This window comes from Carassius auratus, chromosome 27 (assembly GCF_003368295.1).
Source record: "Carassius auratus strain Wakin chromosome 27, ASM336829v1, whole genome shotgun sequence".
Lineage (NCBI taxonomy): Eukaryota > Metazoa > Chordata > Actinopteri > Cypriniformes > Cyprinidae > Carassius > Carassius auratus.
The window spans coordinates 2,805,363-2,822,521 of NC_039269.1; the positions used below are offsets into that span (position 1 = coordinate 2,805,363).

Consider the following 17,159-nt stretch of genomic DNA (forward strand, 5'->3'; position numbering starts at 1 on the left):
TGTCTCAATGAAATGAAAATGAAACAATATTAGCGGTTTCAAAACTTCCGCTCCCTGCAAAGCTGTCATACGCGTTAAAACGGCCGGACACGAAAAACCTGTGGTGTTCGTGCACCGGGGAAGCGTATGCACAAGAGTCGTTGCGTCCCGTTGAGTATAATCCTGAAACGTGTCCACGGCAGGAATTAGGCCAACAGATGGAACATCGGGCTCTGCCGCTAGCAAAAAGCGGCGGCTGCGCGAGCCGTCATAAACGGGCCATTTGTGTAGGGTCCTTGAGTCATCCCTCGAATTCCGAAAGCAGGATTGCGCAGAGTGTCTGAGGGAGTGTCTGACATTACAGCTCATGTGGAGAATATTCCAGCGCTGCGCTGTCCACAAAATCCATGTCGCACGTGTCACCCCAGGCCCTCGCCTCGTGCGGTGCCTCGGCAGTCGCAGAGGTGACCTGACGGGGGTTAGACTCGAGGGCGACATTTGAGAATATGTCCACCCTAGAGCGCAGTACTCTGAGCCGCAGGCCATCACAATGGGGACAGGAAGAAAGGCCGCTAAGCGCCGCCTGTGCGTGATGTAGACCAAGACACACTACGCACCTGTCATGAGTGTCCCCCGCCGTGATGTACCTGGTACATGGCTCCTTGCATTTGCGAAAACTCATCGCGTCCGCGAAGAGGAGTTAACACTGCTCGAAGAGATCGCTATTCCTGAAGGAATGAAATCTGAGCGAAATGGCGCGCTGCACCCAGGTATATCATGCGTGCGCATGCGTAGGGTGGTGCTATGCGCCATTTGGCCAATAGGATTGGCGGGATGGTATAGGGCTTCAGACATTCGTCACACCGGAGGTGTTCCCATACGTGGTGACGTCACCGCAGCATCGAAGTGACCTATGATAGGGAACAACTGAACTTCTGTTTAAGAGATTTAATAATAAGCAAAATCTCTGCAGGGAAGACCGCTAACATGTAACCAGAATTTAAAGACTTAAACAAACTACGTCATCAGACTTCCCAGCCTCTCGGGGGCGCTCCCGATGTTACAATAATCTTATTCCCCGTAAATCGTAAACGTTCTTCTAAATTCTTTTTGTCCGCTTGCTCCTTAATGTAATAAACTCTTATTACACATATAGAATGTTGCCCCAGGTTTGAAGTAGTGGTTAGCTGCACACGGGGGGGGGGGGGTGTTCAGAAGAGGTGTTCTCACCTCACCATAGACAGTATTAAAAGGTTATGTCGTAAAGCAGAATGTCGTAAACCAGGTGCGGAGAGGGGCCTGTTATGGGGAGGGGGTAACCGAGGGGGGTACTGGGGCTCAACTCGCGAGGCAGAGTTCAGACCATAGACTGTTCAGACACAGTGTAAAAAATAATGGCGGATGGCCCCAGGTGCCAGCGCAGAAAACAGACACAGCCGCGACGCAACAACGGTGAGTCCCACAGGCTGAAACCAGTCACACACACACACGAGAACGGAAAGGCCGAGAAGTTTCTTTAAAAATCATCCGGTTGTTTTATTTTTCTCCCCATCTTTGGACTAGTTTAATGACGACTTATGAAGTTGTGTACTATGGGAACGGGCTGGGCTGTCCCAGTGTGCTGCACCCGTATACCTGAGCCTGTCCGGACCGTTATACGGAACTACTCGCGTTTTGTTTTATTTTAGAATTTGCTTGATCAAAAACTTGTAGAGTGAATCAAATGGTGTTACACTCATTCAAAACTAGAGTACTGACAACACTAAAGCATAAACTTTTATTTGCATTCAAATGACGTCTCTTAGTGGGATTCTTGACAGTTGTTGCTCACAAATCTAACGAAACACTTAGAAGTACAGTTCACCCCCAAAATTATGTTATCATTTAACATGTTGTTTCAAACGTATGTCTATGAAATGTTCAGCAGAATGACAGTCTCAGTAACCATTTACTTGCATTGCAAAATTTGCAATAAGTCACTATAAGGCAGTAGTATAATATAGTTTTTTTTTCTGGACTAACATTATACCTTTAAGAGCGTCCAGTCCTTAATCCCATAGCGATCTTTAGCTGGATGTTTGTTATAGATTTTAGTTTAGTTTAATTAATAACAGACAATACTCTGCCATATTATTACAAGTGTTCCATTTAAATATATGACTAGATTTTGCCATTTCCTCATTAGAGCAAGAAATGTTACAGTCTGCAGAGAAATACCACAAGAAGTCAACTCTGCATCTCTTGATAAAGTAATGTTAAAAGAGCATATTGCTTTCGTCCACTTCTTATCTAAACATCCACGCCCAACACTGAATAGATGCTGTTGATTTCTTGTTTGACGTTGCTTTCTCTTTAAATAACCTTTCCGGTAATCCGGTCCGCCGTGCAGTTATGAGGACCATATACCTTTTTCCTGTGCGTGCGTGCGTGTGACAACGAGCGCGGATACGCTCGCGACGTAACACGCTCAGGAGCCGTCAACGTGTTTACCTGAACGGTGAGGAGACAACGGAAAGAGCCAATGTCCTCCTTTACCGTTCATCACCCTCCTCGCGTGTCCAGTGCCGTGATTGCCCAGACGGTGGAAGGGAATCGGTGTGTGAAACGGTATCTGCCCGAGCGAAGCACGAGAGAGGCGCCCAGCGCACGCTACGGCAAATGGCAACTTCTGCAGGTAACGTTAACGTTAGAGAGAGAGAAGATGATGACGGTGTTTGATTGCAGACGTGCATGACGTCCGCATCGCTCACAGTGATAACCGATTACCTTTTATTTGGCTTTCATACAACGTTACTACTGAGTAATATCACGCTGTACGCTCGTTGCTAGAACGCAGGTTGTTTTGTTTTTGTTTTTATTTTCGCGCAGGAGTCCAGTTTCAGCTGCCGTAAAGTGGTTGGGAACGAAAGATATAGTGCATAATGTGGTTGTTAGTTGTGCTTTCCGTCGTATTTCTGGTCAGAAGTCAAACAGGTCATTTTTTCCGTAAGGTACCGTTATTTGTGTAATGGCGGTGTGGACCGTTATTTGCTGCAGTGAGGGCGGGGCTGCTGCTCGCGCGAGTCGGAGTCGAGCCAGGTAGGATAGGTGACGAAACACCTACTACATAGGTGCCTTCATTGGCGTTTTTTATTAAGTGTGCTATTTTAACATAGCATAAACGCCTGATTTAAGCTGTTTTGTGGGGATTCATCTTTTAAAGCACACTTTCTTTGTATGGAAACAAAGGTAACGTTAGGATTCAGGTGTAGAGAGGCGCTGATTCACTGTGCCCGTCGTTACCTAGTGTATTCTGACAGTTTTGCCTCTGTTAAACATGTTGTGGTCGGTTTCGGATATTTCGTGTGATATGACTTGGTTATTAAATATTATAAGAATACACAGCAAACTAGGTTTTGTATGTATTTACTTATTTTTTTGGTGCGGACGGATGTATTGTGTTATGAACGGCCGGTGTGACGTAAGCACTATGAGGAGCAGTGATGCTGCCGTGACTTTTATTTTCATTTCTCCTGCCGCTGGTTCTCGTGCTTGATATGTTCCAGAGACCCAGGACGTCACAGCACGGAAATGAGGTCACACGGTCCTTTCGAGACTCTTTTTCATTGGCTAAGTTGCAGTTTACACTTTCATGTACATCTCAAGTGAGATACAGAAAGTAAAAAATAGCTTACAGATAGACCTAGTAGTTTCTTTTTTTGTAACTGTGGTATTTTACAGGAAGACATTAAGGTTTTTGTTTTCCCCTTTCTCATTCATGACCCTCGGTCAACCTTTGACCTTTAAAGCCACACATGTTAACATTTATCATTTCTGTCGGGTCAGGAAGATTCTCTTGTTTTAAGATTTCACTGTGTGTTTTGTATATTTTATACTATATGTTTGTGTGTGTACATAATATATATATATATATATATATATATATATATATATATATATATATATATATATATATATATATATATATATATATATATATATAAAGTGGGGAAAATAATTATTTGATCCCCTGCTGATTTTGTAAGTTTGCCCACTTACGAAGAAATGAAGGGTCTGGAATTTTTATCGTAGGTTTATTTTAACAGATAGAGAAATAATAGTAATACCAACCAAAAAAATCAAGAAAAACAAATTATATAAAGGTTAGAGATTGATTTGCATTTCAGTGAGTGAAATAAGTATTTGATCCTCTACCAAACAGCAAGAATTCTGGCTCCCACGGATTGGTTATGGCCCATGTGGAACACAGATTAGTCCTGTCACTTTAAGAAGTTACTCCTAATGTCAGCTTGTTAGGTGTATAAGACACCTGTCCACACAATCTGTATCTTCCATTCCAACCTCTCTCACCACCATGGGCAAGAACAAAGAGCTGTCAAAGGATGTCAGAGACAAGACTGTAGATCTACACAAGGCCCCAAGAACACCATCCCTACAGTCAAGCACGGAGGTGGAAACATTATGCTTTGGGGCTGTTTTTCTGCTAAGGTTACAGGATGACTTCACCACATTTAAGGGCAAATGGACAGGGCAATGTATTGTAAAATCTTATACGAGAACCTTCTTCCCTCAGCCAGAACACTGAAGATGGGTCACGGATGGGTCTTCCAAGCATGACAATGACATTGACCTGAAATATACCGCCAAGGCAACAAAAGCAGCAGCACATTAAGGTCATGGAGTGGCATAGCCAGTCTCCAGACCTCAATCGTATAGAAAATCTGTGGAGGGAGCTGAAACTAAGTTGCCAAACGACAGCAAAAAACCTCAAGTGTAGAGAGGATCAGTAAAGAGGAGTAGATCAAAATCCCTCCTGAGATGTGTTCAATCCTGGTGACCAACTACAAAAACATCTTACATCTGTGCTTGCCAACGTTTTTTTTTTTTTTTTTTTTACAAAATACTAAGTCATATACATGTCCCCGCTGTATATATATGTAAATGTATATTTCTAGTAGGGCTGCATGATGTGTCGTTTAAGCATCGATATCGCGATGTACGAATCCACGATAGTCACATCGCAGGATGTGCGACATAGGCTGTCGTAGTTGATCCGTTATTCATTAACTGTACGGGCCTGCTGCTCCCCGGCCCTTGACGAATGTGCTTCTCGGATTAATTTAAAAGGGCGCATATAAGAACGAGCATAGAGAGAGAGAGAGAGAGAGAGCGCGAGAGATCCCCGGCCACGCGTGCACGCTCACCTTCACCGTCTTTAAACAACACGAGCGCTGACTTGATCTCTCTCCCTCGCGCATATTAATTGAAATCAATTGACACCAAATTGTCGAGAAAAAAAAACTATCCAGTGATGAAATGTTTTCTGTGTTGTCAAATCTTGTGCGATATCATAAACTGCAGAGATAATTACACAAGGCGGCATGTGCCGTACACGTCTGATTTGCGAACTAATGATTCATTTGAACCGATTCAATTTAATGAATGGTTTGAACAACTGACCTGTCCAACACTGAACTCACGAGATGTCTGAATTGGTGTATTAAAAAAAAATCTGTAACACTTTACAATAATGTTCTATTTATTAAGCTATTTAACTACATTATTTAACATTTACTATTACTAAACTGCACTTCTACAACATTGTTAATTTCAACATTTAGGTTATAGCCTTATGTTGAAATCAAAAGTTGTACAGTATTTGTTAACATAGTTAATGCACTGTTAAGTAGGGATGCACCGGTTGACCGGCCATTCATCGGACCCGGCCGGTTTTTGCTCAAAATACACGATCGGCAATCAGCCGGTTTTTGGTCTTTTTTCTGCCGATTTTTCCGGAAGTGTGCCCGCGTGCACATACTACATTGTAATTGTTCGCTATGTCATTTGTGTGGAAGTGTATTTTGAAAATCTGTGCGCAGATTAGAAAAACATTATTTGATTTTAAAATTTTGGAAAATGTATTTATATTGCATACTTTTATTTAGTCTCACTGGTAAAGACCTTTTTTTTTATTTAAAACCAAATTTAAAAACTAAAATACTGAATGCTGATTAAGAAACATCTTATTGAATGTGTGTTGATTGTGTTATTTGGACTGTAGAACTATGCAGTTGTTGCCTTTAATTTCACATGGTTATAGTTAATCTTTTATTTAAGGCCAGTTCTCTGTAGTTTCAACTAGGGCTGCACGTTGTGTCGTTTAAGCATCGATATCGCGATGTACGAATCCACAATAGTCACATCACAGAATTTGCGATGTAGGCTGTCGTAGTTGATGCGTTATTCATTAACTGTACGGGCCAGCTGCTCCCCGGCCCTTGACGAATGTAAATCGCGGATTAATTCCACAGCTTAACCACAGAGTGAAAGTTTTGACAGGTCAGCGAGAGAGAGAGTGCGAGCGAGAGAGCGCGTGAGAGACAGCGAGAGAGAGAGCGCGCGAGAGACAGCGAGAGAGAGAGCGCGTGAGAGACAGCGAGAGAGAGAGCGCGCGAGAGACAGCGAGAGAGAGAGCGCGCGAGAGACAGCGAGCCCCAGCTGCACGCTCGCCGTCTTCAAACAACACAAGTGCTGTCTTGCTCTCTCTCCCTCGCGCATATTAATCAATTGACATGATGGTGTCATAATAATTTAATATGAGAATGTAAATCTGCTCACCTCATTTTTGTTTGTAAGAAAATTTTTTATTAGATTTCATATCGCAGTATATATCGCAGAAAAATAAAATATTGCAATGTCATTTTTTCCCAATATCGTGCAGCCCTAGTTTCAACCCAAATCAAAAACAAAAGCTAAATGCTGATGTCTGTACCATCTATGTTTGTATTGAATGTAGTCTACTTACTGTGCAGTTACTGCCGTTAATTTCAGATGGTTACAGTTATTGTTTTCAATAGCCAAAAGCAAGTTTAGCCTATTAAATACCAAATATCTTGTTTATGCACACTTTCCTTCTTTCTTGTTTGTTGCTTAAAAGATCTAATAAAAAGAAAAATCGGAAATCGGTATCGTAATCGGCCAGTTTGCTTGTAAAAAAAAAATCAGTATCAGAATCGGCCCTGAAAAATCATGATCGGTGCATCCCTACTGTAAAGTAAAATTAGCAAACAATGAACAGCTGTGTTTTTATAAAGTAAGATAAACAAAGATTAATAAATATAGTAACAAAAGTATTGCTCTTGGTAAGTTTATGTTTGTTAATTAATACATTAACAATTCAAACCATATCCTAGAGTTAAAAACAAATTATTTACTCTAATTTAAATAATACTTTGATGTTTAAATAATTTAAAATGAGAATGTAAGTGTGCAATATTGCAATGTCATTTTTTCCTAATATCATGCAGCCCTAATTTCTAGGGTTAATGATAATTAAAAACACATAATTAATATACATTTAACACACACACACATATATATATATATATATAGAGAGAGAGAGAGAGAGAGAGGGAATATAATTATATATTCTTGCCTAGTAATAACATATCTAAAATTGATTACTCTTGTATAACTATACATTAATTATACATGTACATACATAGATGTAATATATATAGTACTGTGTGTGTGTGTGTGTGTGTGTGTGTGTGTGGATATTTTACATTTACATTTAGCAGAAGCTTTTATCCAAAGTGACTTACAAATGAGGACAGTGGAAGCAATCAAAAACGACAAAAGAGCAATGATACACAAGTGCTATAACAAGTCTCAGTTAGCTTAACGCTGGTTTTTGTTGTTCATAATTATATAATAAAACCGATAGAACTGAAAAAGAATAGAGTCAGTGTTAGATGCCTTTTTTGCTTTTGTTATTTGTTTAATAAAAAGAAAACAAACAGAATGCAAAAAGATTAAAGAAGCTACTGTTATTTAATTTTATGTTTTTAAAGAAAACAAGCAGTTAGTAAATGAATAGAGTGCAAGTCTAAAAGAGGCAAGTTTTTTTTAAGAAATAGAATTAAAATAGAGAGTGCTAGAGTTATAGGGTCATAAAGATGGAAGAGAAGCATAGTTTATAATTATATTATAATTATATGCTTAAATATCTAAGCATATAAGAAGCTTATATTTGTACACAATATAAGATGATATATAATAGTTTCTTGTTTGCATTTCTCACAGATTTATTGTCAGTTATTTTATCATTAACAACACAAAATAATCTGAAATTGTTTTATGGTAATTTTATGTCTTGTTAGTTTTAATATTATATTTCTGATAAAGTAGAATATCTTATACGTTTACAGGGTGAGGTAAATTACATTTTCTAAACCATTCAAATGAGCCCTAAAATGTCAATTTACATTTATAACAATCAAGTATATTGTAATGCATGAGTTAATGTGTGCATGCATGCATGGGACAAGCAAAGACAAAACGAGCACCTGTAGCTCTGAGCTCTTCTCACACTTCCCTGTTGATAGAAAAGGGATACAGAGGGCATTAAAGAGCTTTTCACATTTCACTCTGTGTTTGTGGGGGGCTTGTGACTGCTGAGCATCTCTTTTTGCATGCTAATCTCTCCCGGCGGTTTGCCGCCTCTTTGTACCGCAGGGGGAAAGTTTCTCAGGGTAAAGAGGAGGGCTTTTCTCTTTCTTTTTTAGGGTGGGGGAGGGTTGGGAGGGACTTGTGTTTGTGTGACAGAACAAAGCAGTGATATGTTGGTGAATGAGTTTACATGGATGATGAGAGAAAGAAAACCCACCGGTAGACAGTACAGTGTGTTTAATTGGTCTCACGTGGCTCATATAGTGTGCATATGGACTCTTATTAACCAAAAGAGCTGGTGACCACTGCTCCCAAGTTACTCTAAATTGATTATGTCCTAACACACACACATTTCATGCCATAGAGATAGTTATTGTCATCTTTCCTTCTCTTTTCTCGACTGTACACAAACACGAACATTAAAATATATTTATTCAGTTGAGCATGAATTGCAAGATTTTTACATTTCACATTTTATTTGGCGATTGAATTTACTAAAAGAAAAAGAGAAAGCCATTTCACATTTATTCCATAGAACAATTGACAGAAATCGTTATAGGAGTAATAGCAGCTTCTTTAATTATCTGTTGTTTGGGACAGATATATACACAATATTTTATGTAGCTTGTGAAAGATACTAAATTTCTGTACTAAACGGGAAAAAAAAGTGTTTTATCTTGTATATATATTTATAGAAATTCTGAAAGGAGTTTATAAACTGGGTATGAATATGCACTTAACCATGTATAAACACATGCATATGCTTGTATAAACAAAAACAAAAAACTGATTATCTGGTATGAGTTGAAAACAAACTGTTCAAATTTTAAAGAAATATGCACAACAATGTTGCATTTATCTGATCAAAAATACAGTAAACAATAATATTGTAAAATATCATTGCAATTTGTAATATAACATTAAAAATATATATTTGTGATGACAAAGAAAGTCTGCATACTCTTCAATGCAAACTGTGCGCTAAGTTGTTTATTTGTGTTTTCAGTTGCTTATCCTTCAGAATAGCAGGTGTTCCTATTTGAAACCGTATTCTCCTGCATGAATTCAGAGTTTGTGTGCGTATGTGTGCATATGGTGGCAGGTGCACTCTATAACAAGCCAAATCACCTCATCCCAGGAAATGTCACATGAAATTGAGGTTGCCATGGTGACCTGATTGTGTTGATTGGGTTCACACTCAAACGGTTCTACCTGCCAGCACTGTCGGCTGCTCAGGTGCTGCACTATAAACACACCCAAAGAGACTGCACAAGTGTGTGTGTCCTTTACAGTGCACCCAAAAACAATAACTTCTTGTCATCATTTACTCACCCTCATGTCATTCCAAATCCTGTATGACTTCCATTCTGTGGAACACATTAGGAGATGTTTTGAAGAATGTTTACGCTTCTTGTTTCCAAACAGTCAGACTGTGGAAGTATAAAGGAGTCCAGAAAAAGTCAGGCTCCAAAAGAGACACAAAAAGCAATGTATAACTCATGCACTTCTGATACAGTAGCATTGTGTGAAGAACAGACAGAAATTTAGCAGTAATGGAGTGGACAATATTTCTGTGAATTAAGTACTTTGTGAAACTATGAAATTTACCTGTTTTCTTGACCTTGAAACTTCAAGTCGTCTAGGAAGCATCAGTCTTCATTATTTTTTCAGAGACAAAAGCTCTTCAATGTGACTGGAACAATGAATGAAATAAAATAAGATCACATTTAAATGCATTTCTATCATCTCTGATTATTGTGCACCTGCTAAATAGCTAAAAGCTGTGATTTCAGCTGTCTACTGAATGGGCCAGATATTCAGCTGTGATCTGAATCAGCTGTAAGAACGTAGAAGGTTTTTGAACGATTTTTCCATCTGTGTGGCAGAATTTAATAATTTTTAGTTCGGGCATGCACAGGTATGTGAAATTATTTTGTGTAGGCAATTTCAAGGAACAGAAACCTTAAACAGGAACAGTTTTTTGCATAATCTGATCACTTCTACATCACTTCCTGTTGACATCCTCTAATTCTGCCAGCAGAAGAAACTGGATGAGCTCCATAGAAACCAAACATGTTTAAATCTGTGCACATGTGGAAGTATTCTTCATATCCTGCCTTGCGCACAAACACAATCATATCAGAAATGAGTTTTCCAGTAGCTCATATTCTTGTGCACAATTGAAACGCATTTTAAATACCAGTGTTCTTAGATATAGATAAATAATCCAGGTCAAAATCTGTGACGTACTTTTGAAAACATTTTTATATTGTCTTTCCATTTACTATTGTGTTTCTGATGATGTCATACAGCAGGTGAAAGCTTTTCTAGGCTGCAGGAAACTGATCTAAAATGAACCGAATTTCACTTCCTGTCTTCAGGGCACAGATTATACCTTGTATTGTATGCATTTTCATATATTTCTGTATGCGAGTGTGCATGCGTGTTTACAAGTTTTAACCCTCTGTTATGCCAAAAATCACAGCTGTTACTGATTAGACACATCACCGCTTGAGCAGAACAAACAAGTGTCCTGTTTGCAAACACATGCACATGTGATTAAACAGCATCAAACATGGCCATTAGTGCAAAAAGAGTAAGGAGATCTTTGTTCATTGGGGATTCGGGAACATCTGTGATCCTTAACTAATAAGGTCATTCGCTCTTTTTCATGTAGTGAGGAGTTTGAGCAGTGTGCCGGAGGCGACCTCAGATTCAGACGATGAAGACAAACTGCACATTGTAGAGGAGGACAGTATTGCTGACGATCCTGACCAAAAGTCCTCAGTATTTCAGCTCAAAGCAGCACGGCAGCTCTCTGACACATGCACACAGGACGGTGAGTAAAACAATAAGAGAGAAAGTTGCAAGAATAAGAGTGACTAATGTTTGATATACAACATCTTATCATAGCGTGGCTTCTGTGGTGCAGAGTCTGATACAGCTGCTGCACTCATCACTAGATAGGTGAACTGTTCCCCTCACTGCGGGATTGAGACGTTTCTGAAGTTTATTGTAAAAACAATTCTTTTGTTTCATGATCAGAAAAAAACTAGTAATGCAAACTGGTTACTAGTGTTAAAAATACTCTGAAACAACTGAAAAAGATTTACATTTTGTTATGCTCTGCATTTTTTTTTCTTTTCTTGGGTTTCATCCCTTGAACTGATTCTTATTCCCACAAACAATGATTAAACAACAGTTGGAGCAAAATTTAAACAAATTAATTTCATGAATCCTATTTTAATAATATATTGATTTTATCAAAACATTGAGGTATTTTTTTTTTTAACAGATGGCAGCCTGGGGCCAGATGCTTTAATACAAGAAATAAGGGTCAAAGGTCAGTTTAGTGAAACATAGCCACTCTTAAGGATTTTTTATTATTATTTTTCATTGATTTCTTAGGCTTTGCCAGTGGCTGGAATACACTTAATTGAAGTTTTGCACACATTTTTGCCCCAATATGCAGTCTGGTGGGGGGGGGGGGGGGGGGGATCAGTGCTAGAAAACAACAGATTTGGGCAATCCAAGTTGACAGATTTCACAAAAATGCGTAGTGTATGATGGGCATTGAGATTTTTTAGCTTCAGAATTTTTCATCCAGTCAGAAGATATGAAATGCGTTTGATGTTTTGAGCTGATTTTAGAACACATATTGTTTTCACTTCCCAGAAATGAAGTGCATGTTTCTGCTTGAGTTTGTTGTGCCTGGAATAACTTGAAAGTCTAGTGTTTGTTCCTCAGTCTTTTAGTGTATGATGCCCAGTTTTTCCTCTGTAACTATTTACAAAGTCAGCATGCGCATGCACTATATTCCAGCTTCAGACAGGGCATTCAGACACAGAGCAGAAAACGACAGGGAGTTTTAGACGTAACACAAGTTTTCAGTTTCACTCGAGCTGCTGAGAACTAGGGAAGGCTTGGTTTATTACTCTACTTAGGCCTGCTTGTCATGGAAAGTCTAAGAGATTGGAATCACTTTAGTACAGGGAAAAATAATTGAACTGACATGTCTGTGAGAGTCTGTTAGCGTAGGATGGCTGGATCAGGTGCATGTGAGCTCATTCCTCTCTCAGGTCGTTATTCATTCGTTATGCGTCGCCATACTGGCCCACTTCCCAGTCAAATATAATTACACTGTACTTTCATAAGACTGCTACATTACCATCCAACCCAAAAATTCAGTGTCTGTGTGTAGGTTAATCCATTTCAATTAAACCCAATGCGTGTTTCACATTGTTTCACTAAACAAAGATGCAGTCAGGTTGTTTTTTGTATATCATTATGTGTATGCTTCGACCCAAAAGGAAAAGGGCTTGGATAGGCAACAGCGAAAAAACGTTGTGATGATCTTTAATCAATTTTTTAGTTGTCTGTACTCTCTGACTTCAGCTTCTTCCCAAACCAAACAAGTTACCGGACTTGAATATTATATCACCACTGTGGGCAGATTTGGAGAAAAAAAAGTGTGAAGTAGATTGCCTCCTTCAACATCTCTAAAGCAACTGGCAGATGTTCTGTACATGACTTTCCACTGCAGGACATTCACTCATTGTATGAATCTATTCCAAGAGAGTTGGAAGCTGTATTAAAGACAAATGGTGGTAAACACCTTAATAAAGTACTATTGCTTATTTCCCAGGTGTTCACATTATTTTGACCAACACCTGTATTTCATGCTGAGAAAATCAACCTGTTCTAATTTGCCTGTGTGTGTTTGAAAGAGGAGTGTTTCACTGATGAGGAAGATGGTGCTGACGATGAAGTGGCCGGTGAGGAAAAGCAGACCGAAACCGAGCATATTTACTCAGACGGCCCAGAGGAACATCCGAGAACGCCAGAGCGAGGGGTTCACGATGAGAACGGTAGCCACCAAGTTTTTGTCTGTCCTTCAGTTGCTTTTTTTTGGCTACAGTGTATTTAATGGTGCATCTGTCTCTCAGGTACTCCTGACACATTCTCGCAGCTGCACACCTGTCCGCACTGTTCCCGCGGTTACAAGCGTCACACGTCGCTGAAGGACCACATTAAACTACGCCATGAAAAGAACGAAGACAACTACTGCTGCTCCCTCTGTAGCTACACCTTCACCTACCGCACGCAGCTCGTCCGTCACATGACCTCACACAGACACATCCGGGAGCAGGTACGGCGCTGCTCTCGCACCTTCACAATGTTCACACCTCTGTGGAGGAAATCACACAGAGCTTTTGTTCACAGTCGCGTGTTGACTCAAAAACGCTTTCAAACAGCCTTTTCCTGTCTGTCTCTTTTCAGCGGACTATTTCTCAGTCAGGCGGAAACAGGAAGTTCAAGTGTACAGAATGCTCCAAGGCCTTCAAATACAAACATCACCTGAAGGAGCACCTACGCATACACAGCGGTCAGTTAAATACAGGAAATATCATTTTACTCTTGTTAACACTTTTGTAAACTCAAAATAAAAATTGTGTTACTCTCAAGTTGTTACTAACCTGTCTGAATGGCTTTCATCAACTGAAAACAAAGATGAAATTTGGAAAAATGTTTGTCTCCATTGACTTTCATTGTATTTTTCTATACAACGGAAGTCAGGGGGGACCAACAACTGTTTAGTTACCAACAACCTTCTTAATATCTTCTTTTGTGTTCAGCAGAAGAAATAATCTGAGACAGGTTTGGAACAACTTTAAATTTTCCCTTTCCACTTTTAACCTTGTTCATTTTTTTATTTTTAGCATCGCATGTAACCCTAGATTAAAAAATCCTGCATCACGCGGGTTAGCCCTGCATTTTGCTAAGTGTATTCAGTAAACAAGATTTGTTAAGCAACACACCACCAGTTATGAACTAAATGATACTTATACATATTCACGCTGTCTGAGGGAAAAACCAGAAAATTGCTAATACAAATGTTTGAGTAATATTTTCTTTTTTCAGTATGCTTTGAAAAAATAATTAAAAAATAAATTAAAAAATGGGAACACATAAAAATAAGAGGTAAATATATATATAAGTTAAATTGTGAGATACATTTGCAATTGTGAGCTATACAATTTCCTTAACAAGCTTCTATAATAACCTTTCATTTTTACAAATGTACAAATGTGGACTATGTAAAATTATTATATTAAGAATATGTTATTTACAATGTTTTATTATGCAAGTTTGAACAGTATAAAACATCTCCCATTAAGCTGCTTTAAATAAAAAAATAAATAGAAATTGATATTTGAACTATTTGTTAGCACTGAGCATTTTATAAATGTATACACTAGTGTATAAAAGTTTGACGTTTGTGATTTTTTTTTTTAAGCGTCTCTAAAGCTCAAAAGTCTGAAAAAACTATTACAAGTGTTAAATATTTGTTCAATTTAATATATGTTTTCCATTTTAAAATATTTTAATATAGATTTTATTCCTGTGATGTCAAAGATGAATTTTCATGAGCCATTACTCCAGTTTTCAGTATCACATGATCCTACAGAATTTATTCTAATATGCTAATTTGGTGCTCAAGAAACATTTCTTATTATCATCAGTGTTGAAAATCAGTGTAAAGCTACTTAAAAGTTTTTGTGGGAACTGAGATACATTCATTTAATGCAACCTAGCTGAATAAAAGCATTAATTTCTTTCAAAACCCTACTGACCCCATCATGTTCAACTACATATACTTAGAAGTCATAAGCTTCTTTCTCTCTGTGTTTATCCAGGTGAGAAGCCGTATGAGTGCTCTAACTGTCGGAAGCGTTTCTCACACTCGGGGTCCTACAGCTCTCACATTAGCAGTAAGAAGTGTGCTAGCGTGACCCCTGCGGTCAACGGCCTGCCTCGTACACCTGGAGTGAAAACGGCTCTTACCGTTTCTCACCCTACACATATCCTTCTGAGGGAGAAGGTGGACATTACCAACAAACCTCTGCAAGAGCAACTCCCCCTGAAACAGATCAAACAGGAGCCTATCGAACAGCCACCCAAACCTGCACCAACAACACCCACAATAGCCTCCACCACTACCAATGGAGTCCCGGCTCCACAAGGCATCATCCAGACGTTGGTCCTGCCCACTGTCGGGCTTGTCCAGCCAATCAGTATTAACTTAAGTGACTTACAAAATGCGCTGAACGCAGCGATGGATGGTAATGTCATCAGACAGGTGTTGACTAGCACCAATGGAAATGGAACGAGTGCTAAAATCGTAGGTCAAGTGTCAGCGCAGCCGCAAGCCATCATGGTGCAGCCGCAGCAAACGCAGCCGCAGGTGATCTCCGCCATCTCTTTGCCAGTTGTGGGACAAGACGGAAATGCCAAAATTATCATCAATTACAACCCCCAGCTGGACTCACAACTCAAAGCAGTAAAAGTGAACACAACGCAGCCCACAGTGACGCAAACCAGTACAACACAGGCAAAATCGACCAATGTTGCACAGCCAAACGTGGTGCAGCTTCAGTCGGTACAGTCCAACTCGACTGAAACACAAACATCAGGGACACCTAAACCTACACAGGTAAACATCATTAAACCAGTCCAAACCGGAAACTTCAGCAAACCGCCGTCTATCATCAAGATAACGCCTGCGCAGGCCGCCAGGTTGGTTCAAGCTCGGGCCGCACAGCCAAAGCTCACCCAGCAAACTTTACTGCTGGTGAGAAGGGCTGATGGGACACAGAGCCTCGTTGTTCGACAAATACCTGTCGCTAGTTCCAACATGCAGAGCACTGAGACTAAATCAACTCCAGAGAAGACTACAAACACTCCAACAGCAGAGAAGGAGACAACTGAAAATACAGATTCGATGGATAGATGTGAAAAACAAAACCTGACAGCACCACCAAAAATCATAATCAAAACCGAACCGGCCTCTCCGGCCGAGATCAAGGCCGAAATACAGAGTGAAGATGAGAACGAGATGCAAACAGATGAAAATAAAGGAGGGAAACAAACAACGGCGACAACTGAGGCAGTGGCACACTCCGGAACGGCTCACAGCGGCGTCACCTGTGGAGATAACTTCCATAACTACGCGGCGTGTCTGCTTTGCAACAGCTCCTCGAGTAAACGTAAGCCTTCAGACTGTGAAGACAGTGACGCCAAAGGGTCGCCCACAACTATATCTCTCACCTCTCTACTGGATAAGGATAAGAGTGGAGCAGCGGAACGCCTCCTTCCTCTTCTGAAGGCCTACAGTCAGAACCAAGATCCTAGCGAGGAGCAGCTGTCTCAGGTGGCCAAGACAGTCAAGTTACCTCTCGAGGCGGTCAGCAAGTGGTACCAGAAGATGCGCTCCAAGAAGATATTGCTCAAGACTGCAGGCAACCTGAAAAACAATCAAGAGGTAAGTACAGAACATTTTATATAATGGTAAAATAGGGCTGTCACAATTCTGAATTTTGTCTTTTCTGACAATAAATACTAATCATTGCATAATTAAGCAAATGCTTAACACAGATGCACCGAAAAAAAAGTAATTCATTTTTATCTTAATGTGGATTCATGATAAAATGTTAGGATTTAGGAAGCTGTTGAGTCTTTCTTTAAAGCTCTGAAACATTATGACAGATTTTGAAATGCTAAATTAAATTTACAAATAAAAATATATACTGTATATATACACACGGTGCATATACAACCATAACATTTTTTTTTTATTTAACAAAGACATGTTGAATTTATTAAAAGCAGCAGAAAAGACTTTATTATTATAAAAAATTATATATTTCAAATAAATGTTACTGCTTTTC

General features: G+C 39.5%; 1 protein-coding gene across 4 annotated transcripts in view; it reads left to right on the forward strand.

Moving 5' to 3' along the window:
- The first annotated feature begins 1,246 nt into the window (after positions 1-1,246).
- The window catches only part of LOC113045087 (zinc finger E-box-binding homeobox 1-like), a 21,672-nt gene continuing 5,759 nt past the window's right edge, over positions 1,247-17,159 (forward strand). The window contains exons 1-7 of one of the 4 annotated variants that reach the window (XM_026205238.1): positions 1,247-1,431; positions 11,108-11,269; positions 11,726-11,773; positions 13,158-13,298; positions 13,377-13,579; positions 13,711-13,816; positions 15,129-16,753. In XM_026205238.1, coding sequence (XP_026061023.1) covers positions 1,374-1,431; positions 11,108-11,269; positions 11,726-11,773; positions 13,158-13,298; positions 13,377-13,579; positions 13,711-13,816; positions 15,129-16,753 — 2,343 coding nt within the window. In that variant the 5' untranslated portion in view covers positions 1,247-1,373. Of the gene's footprint in view, positions 1,432-2,412; positions 2,654-11,107; positions 11,270-11,725; positions 11,774-13,157; positions 13,299-13,376; positions 13,580-13,710; positions 13,817-15,128; positions 16,754-17,159 lie in introns of those variants that run through there. The other 3 variants (XM_026205237.1, XM_026205239.1, XM_026205240.1) reach the window with 3 other exon arrangements.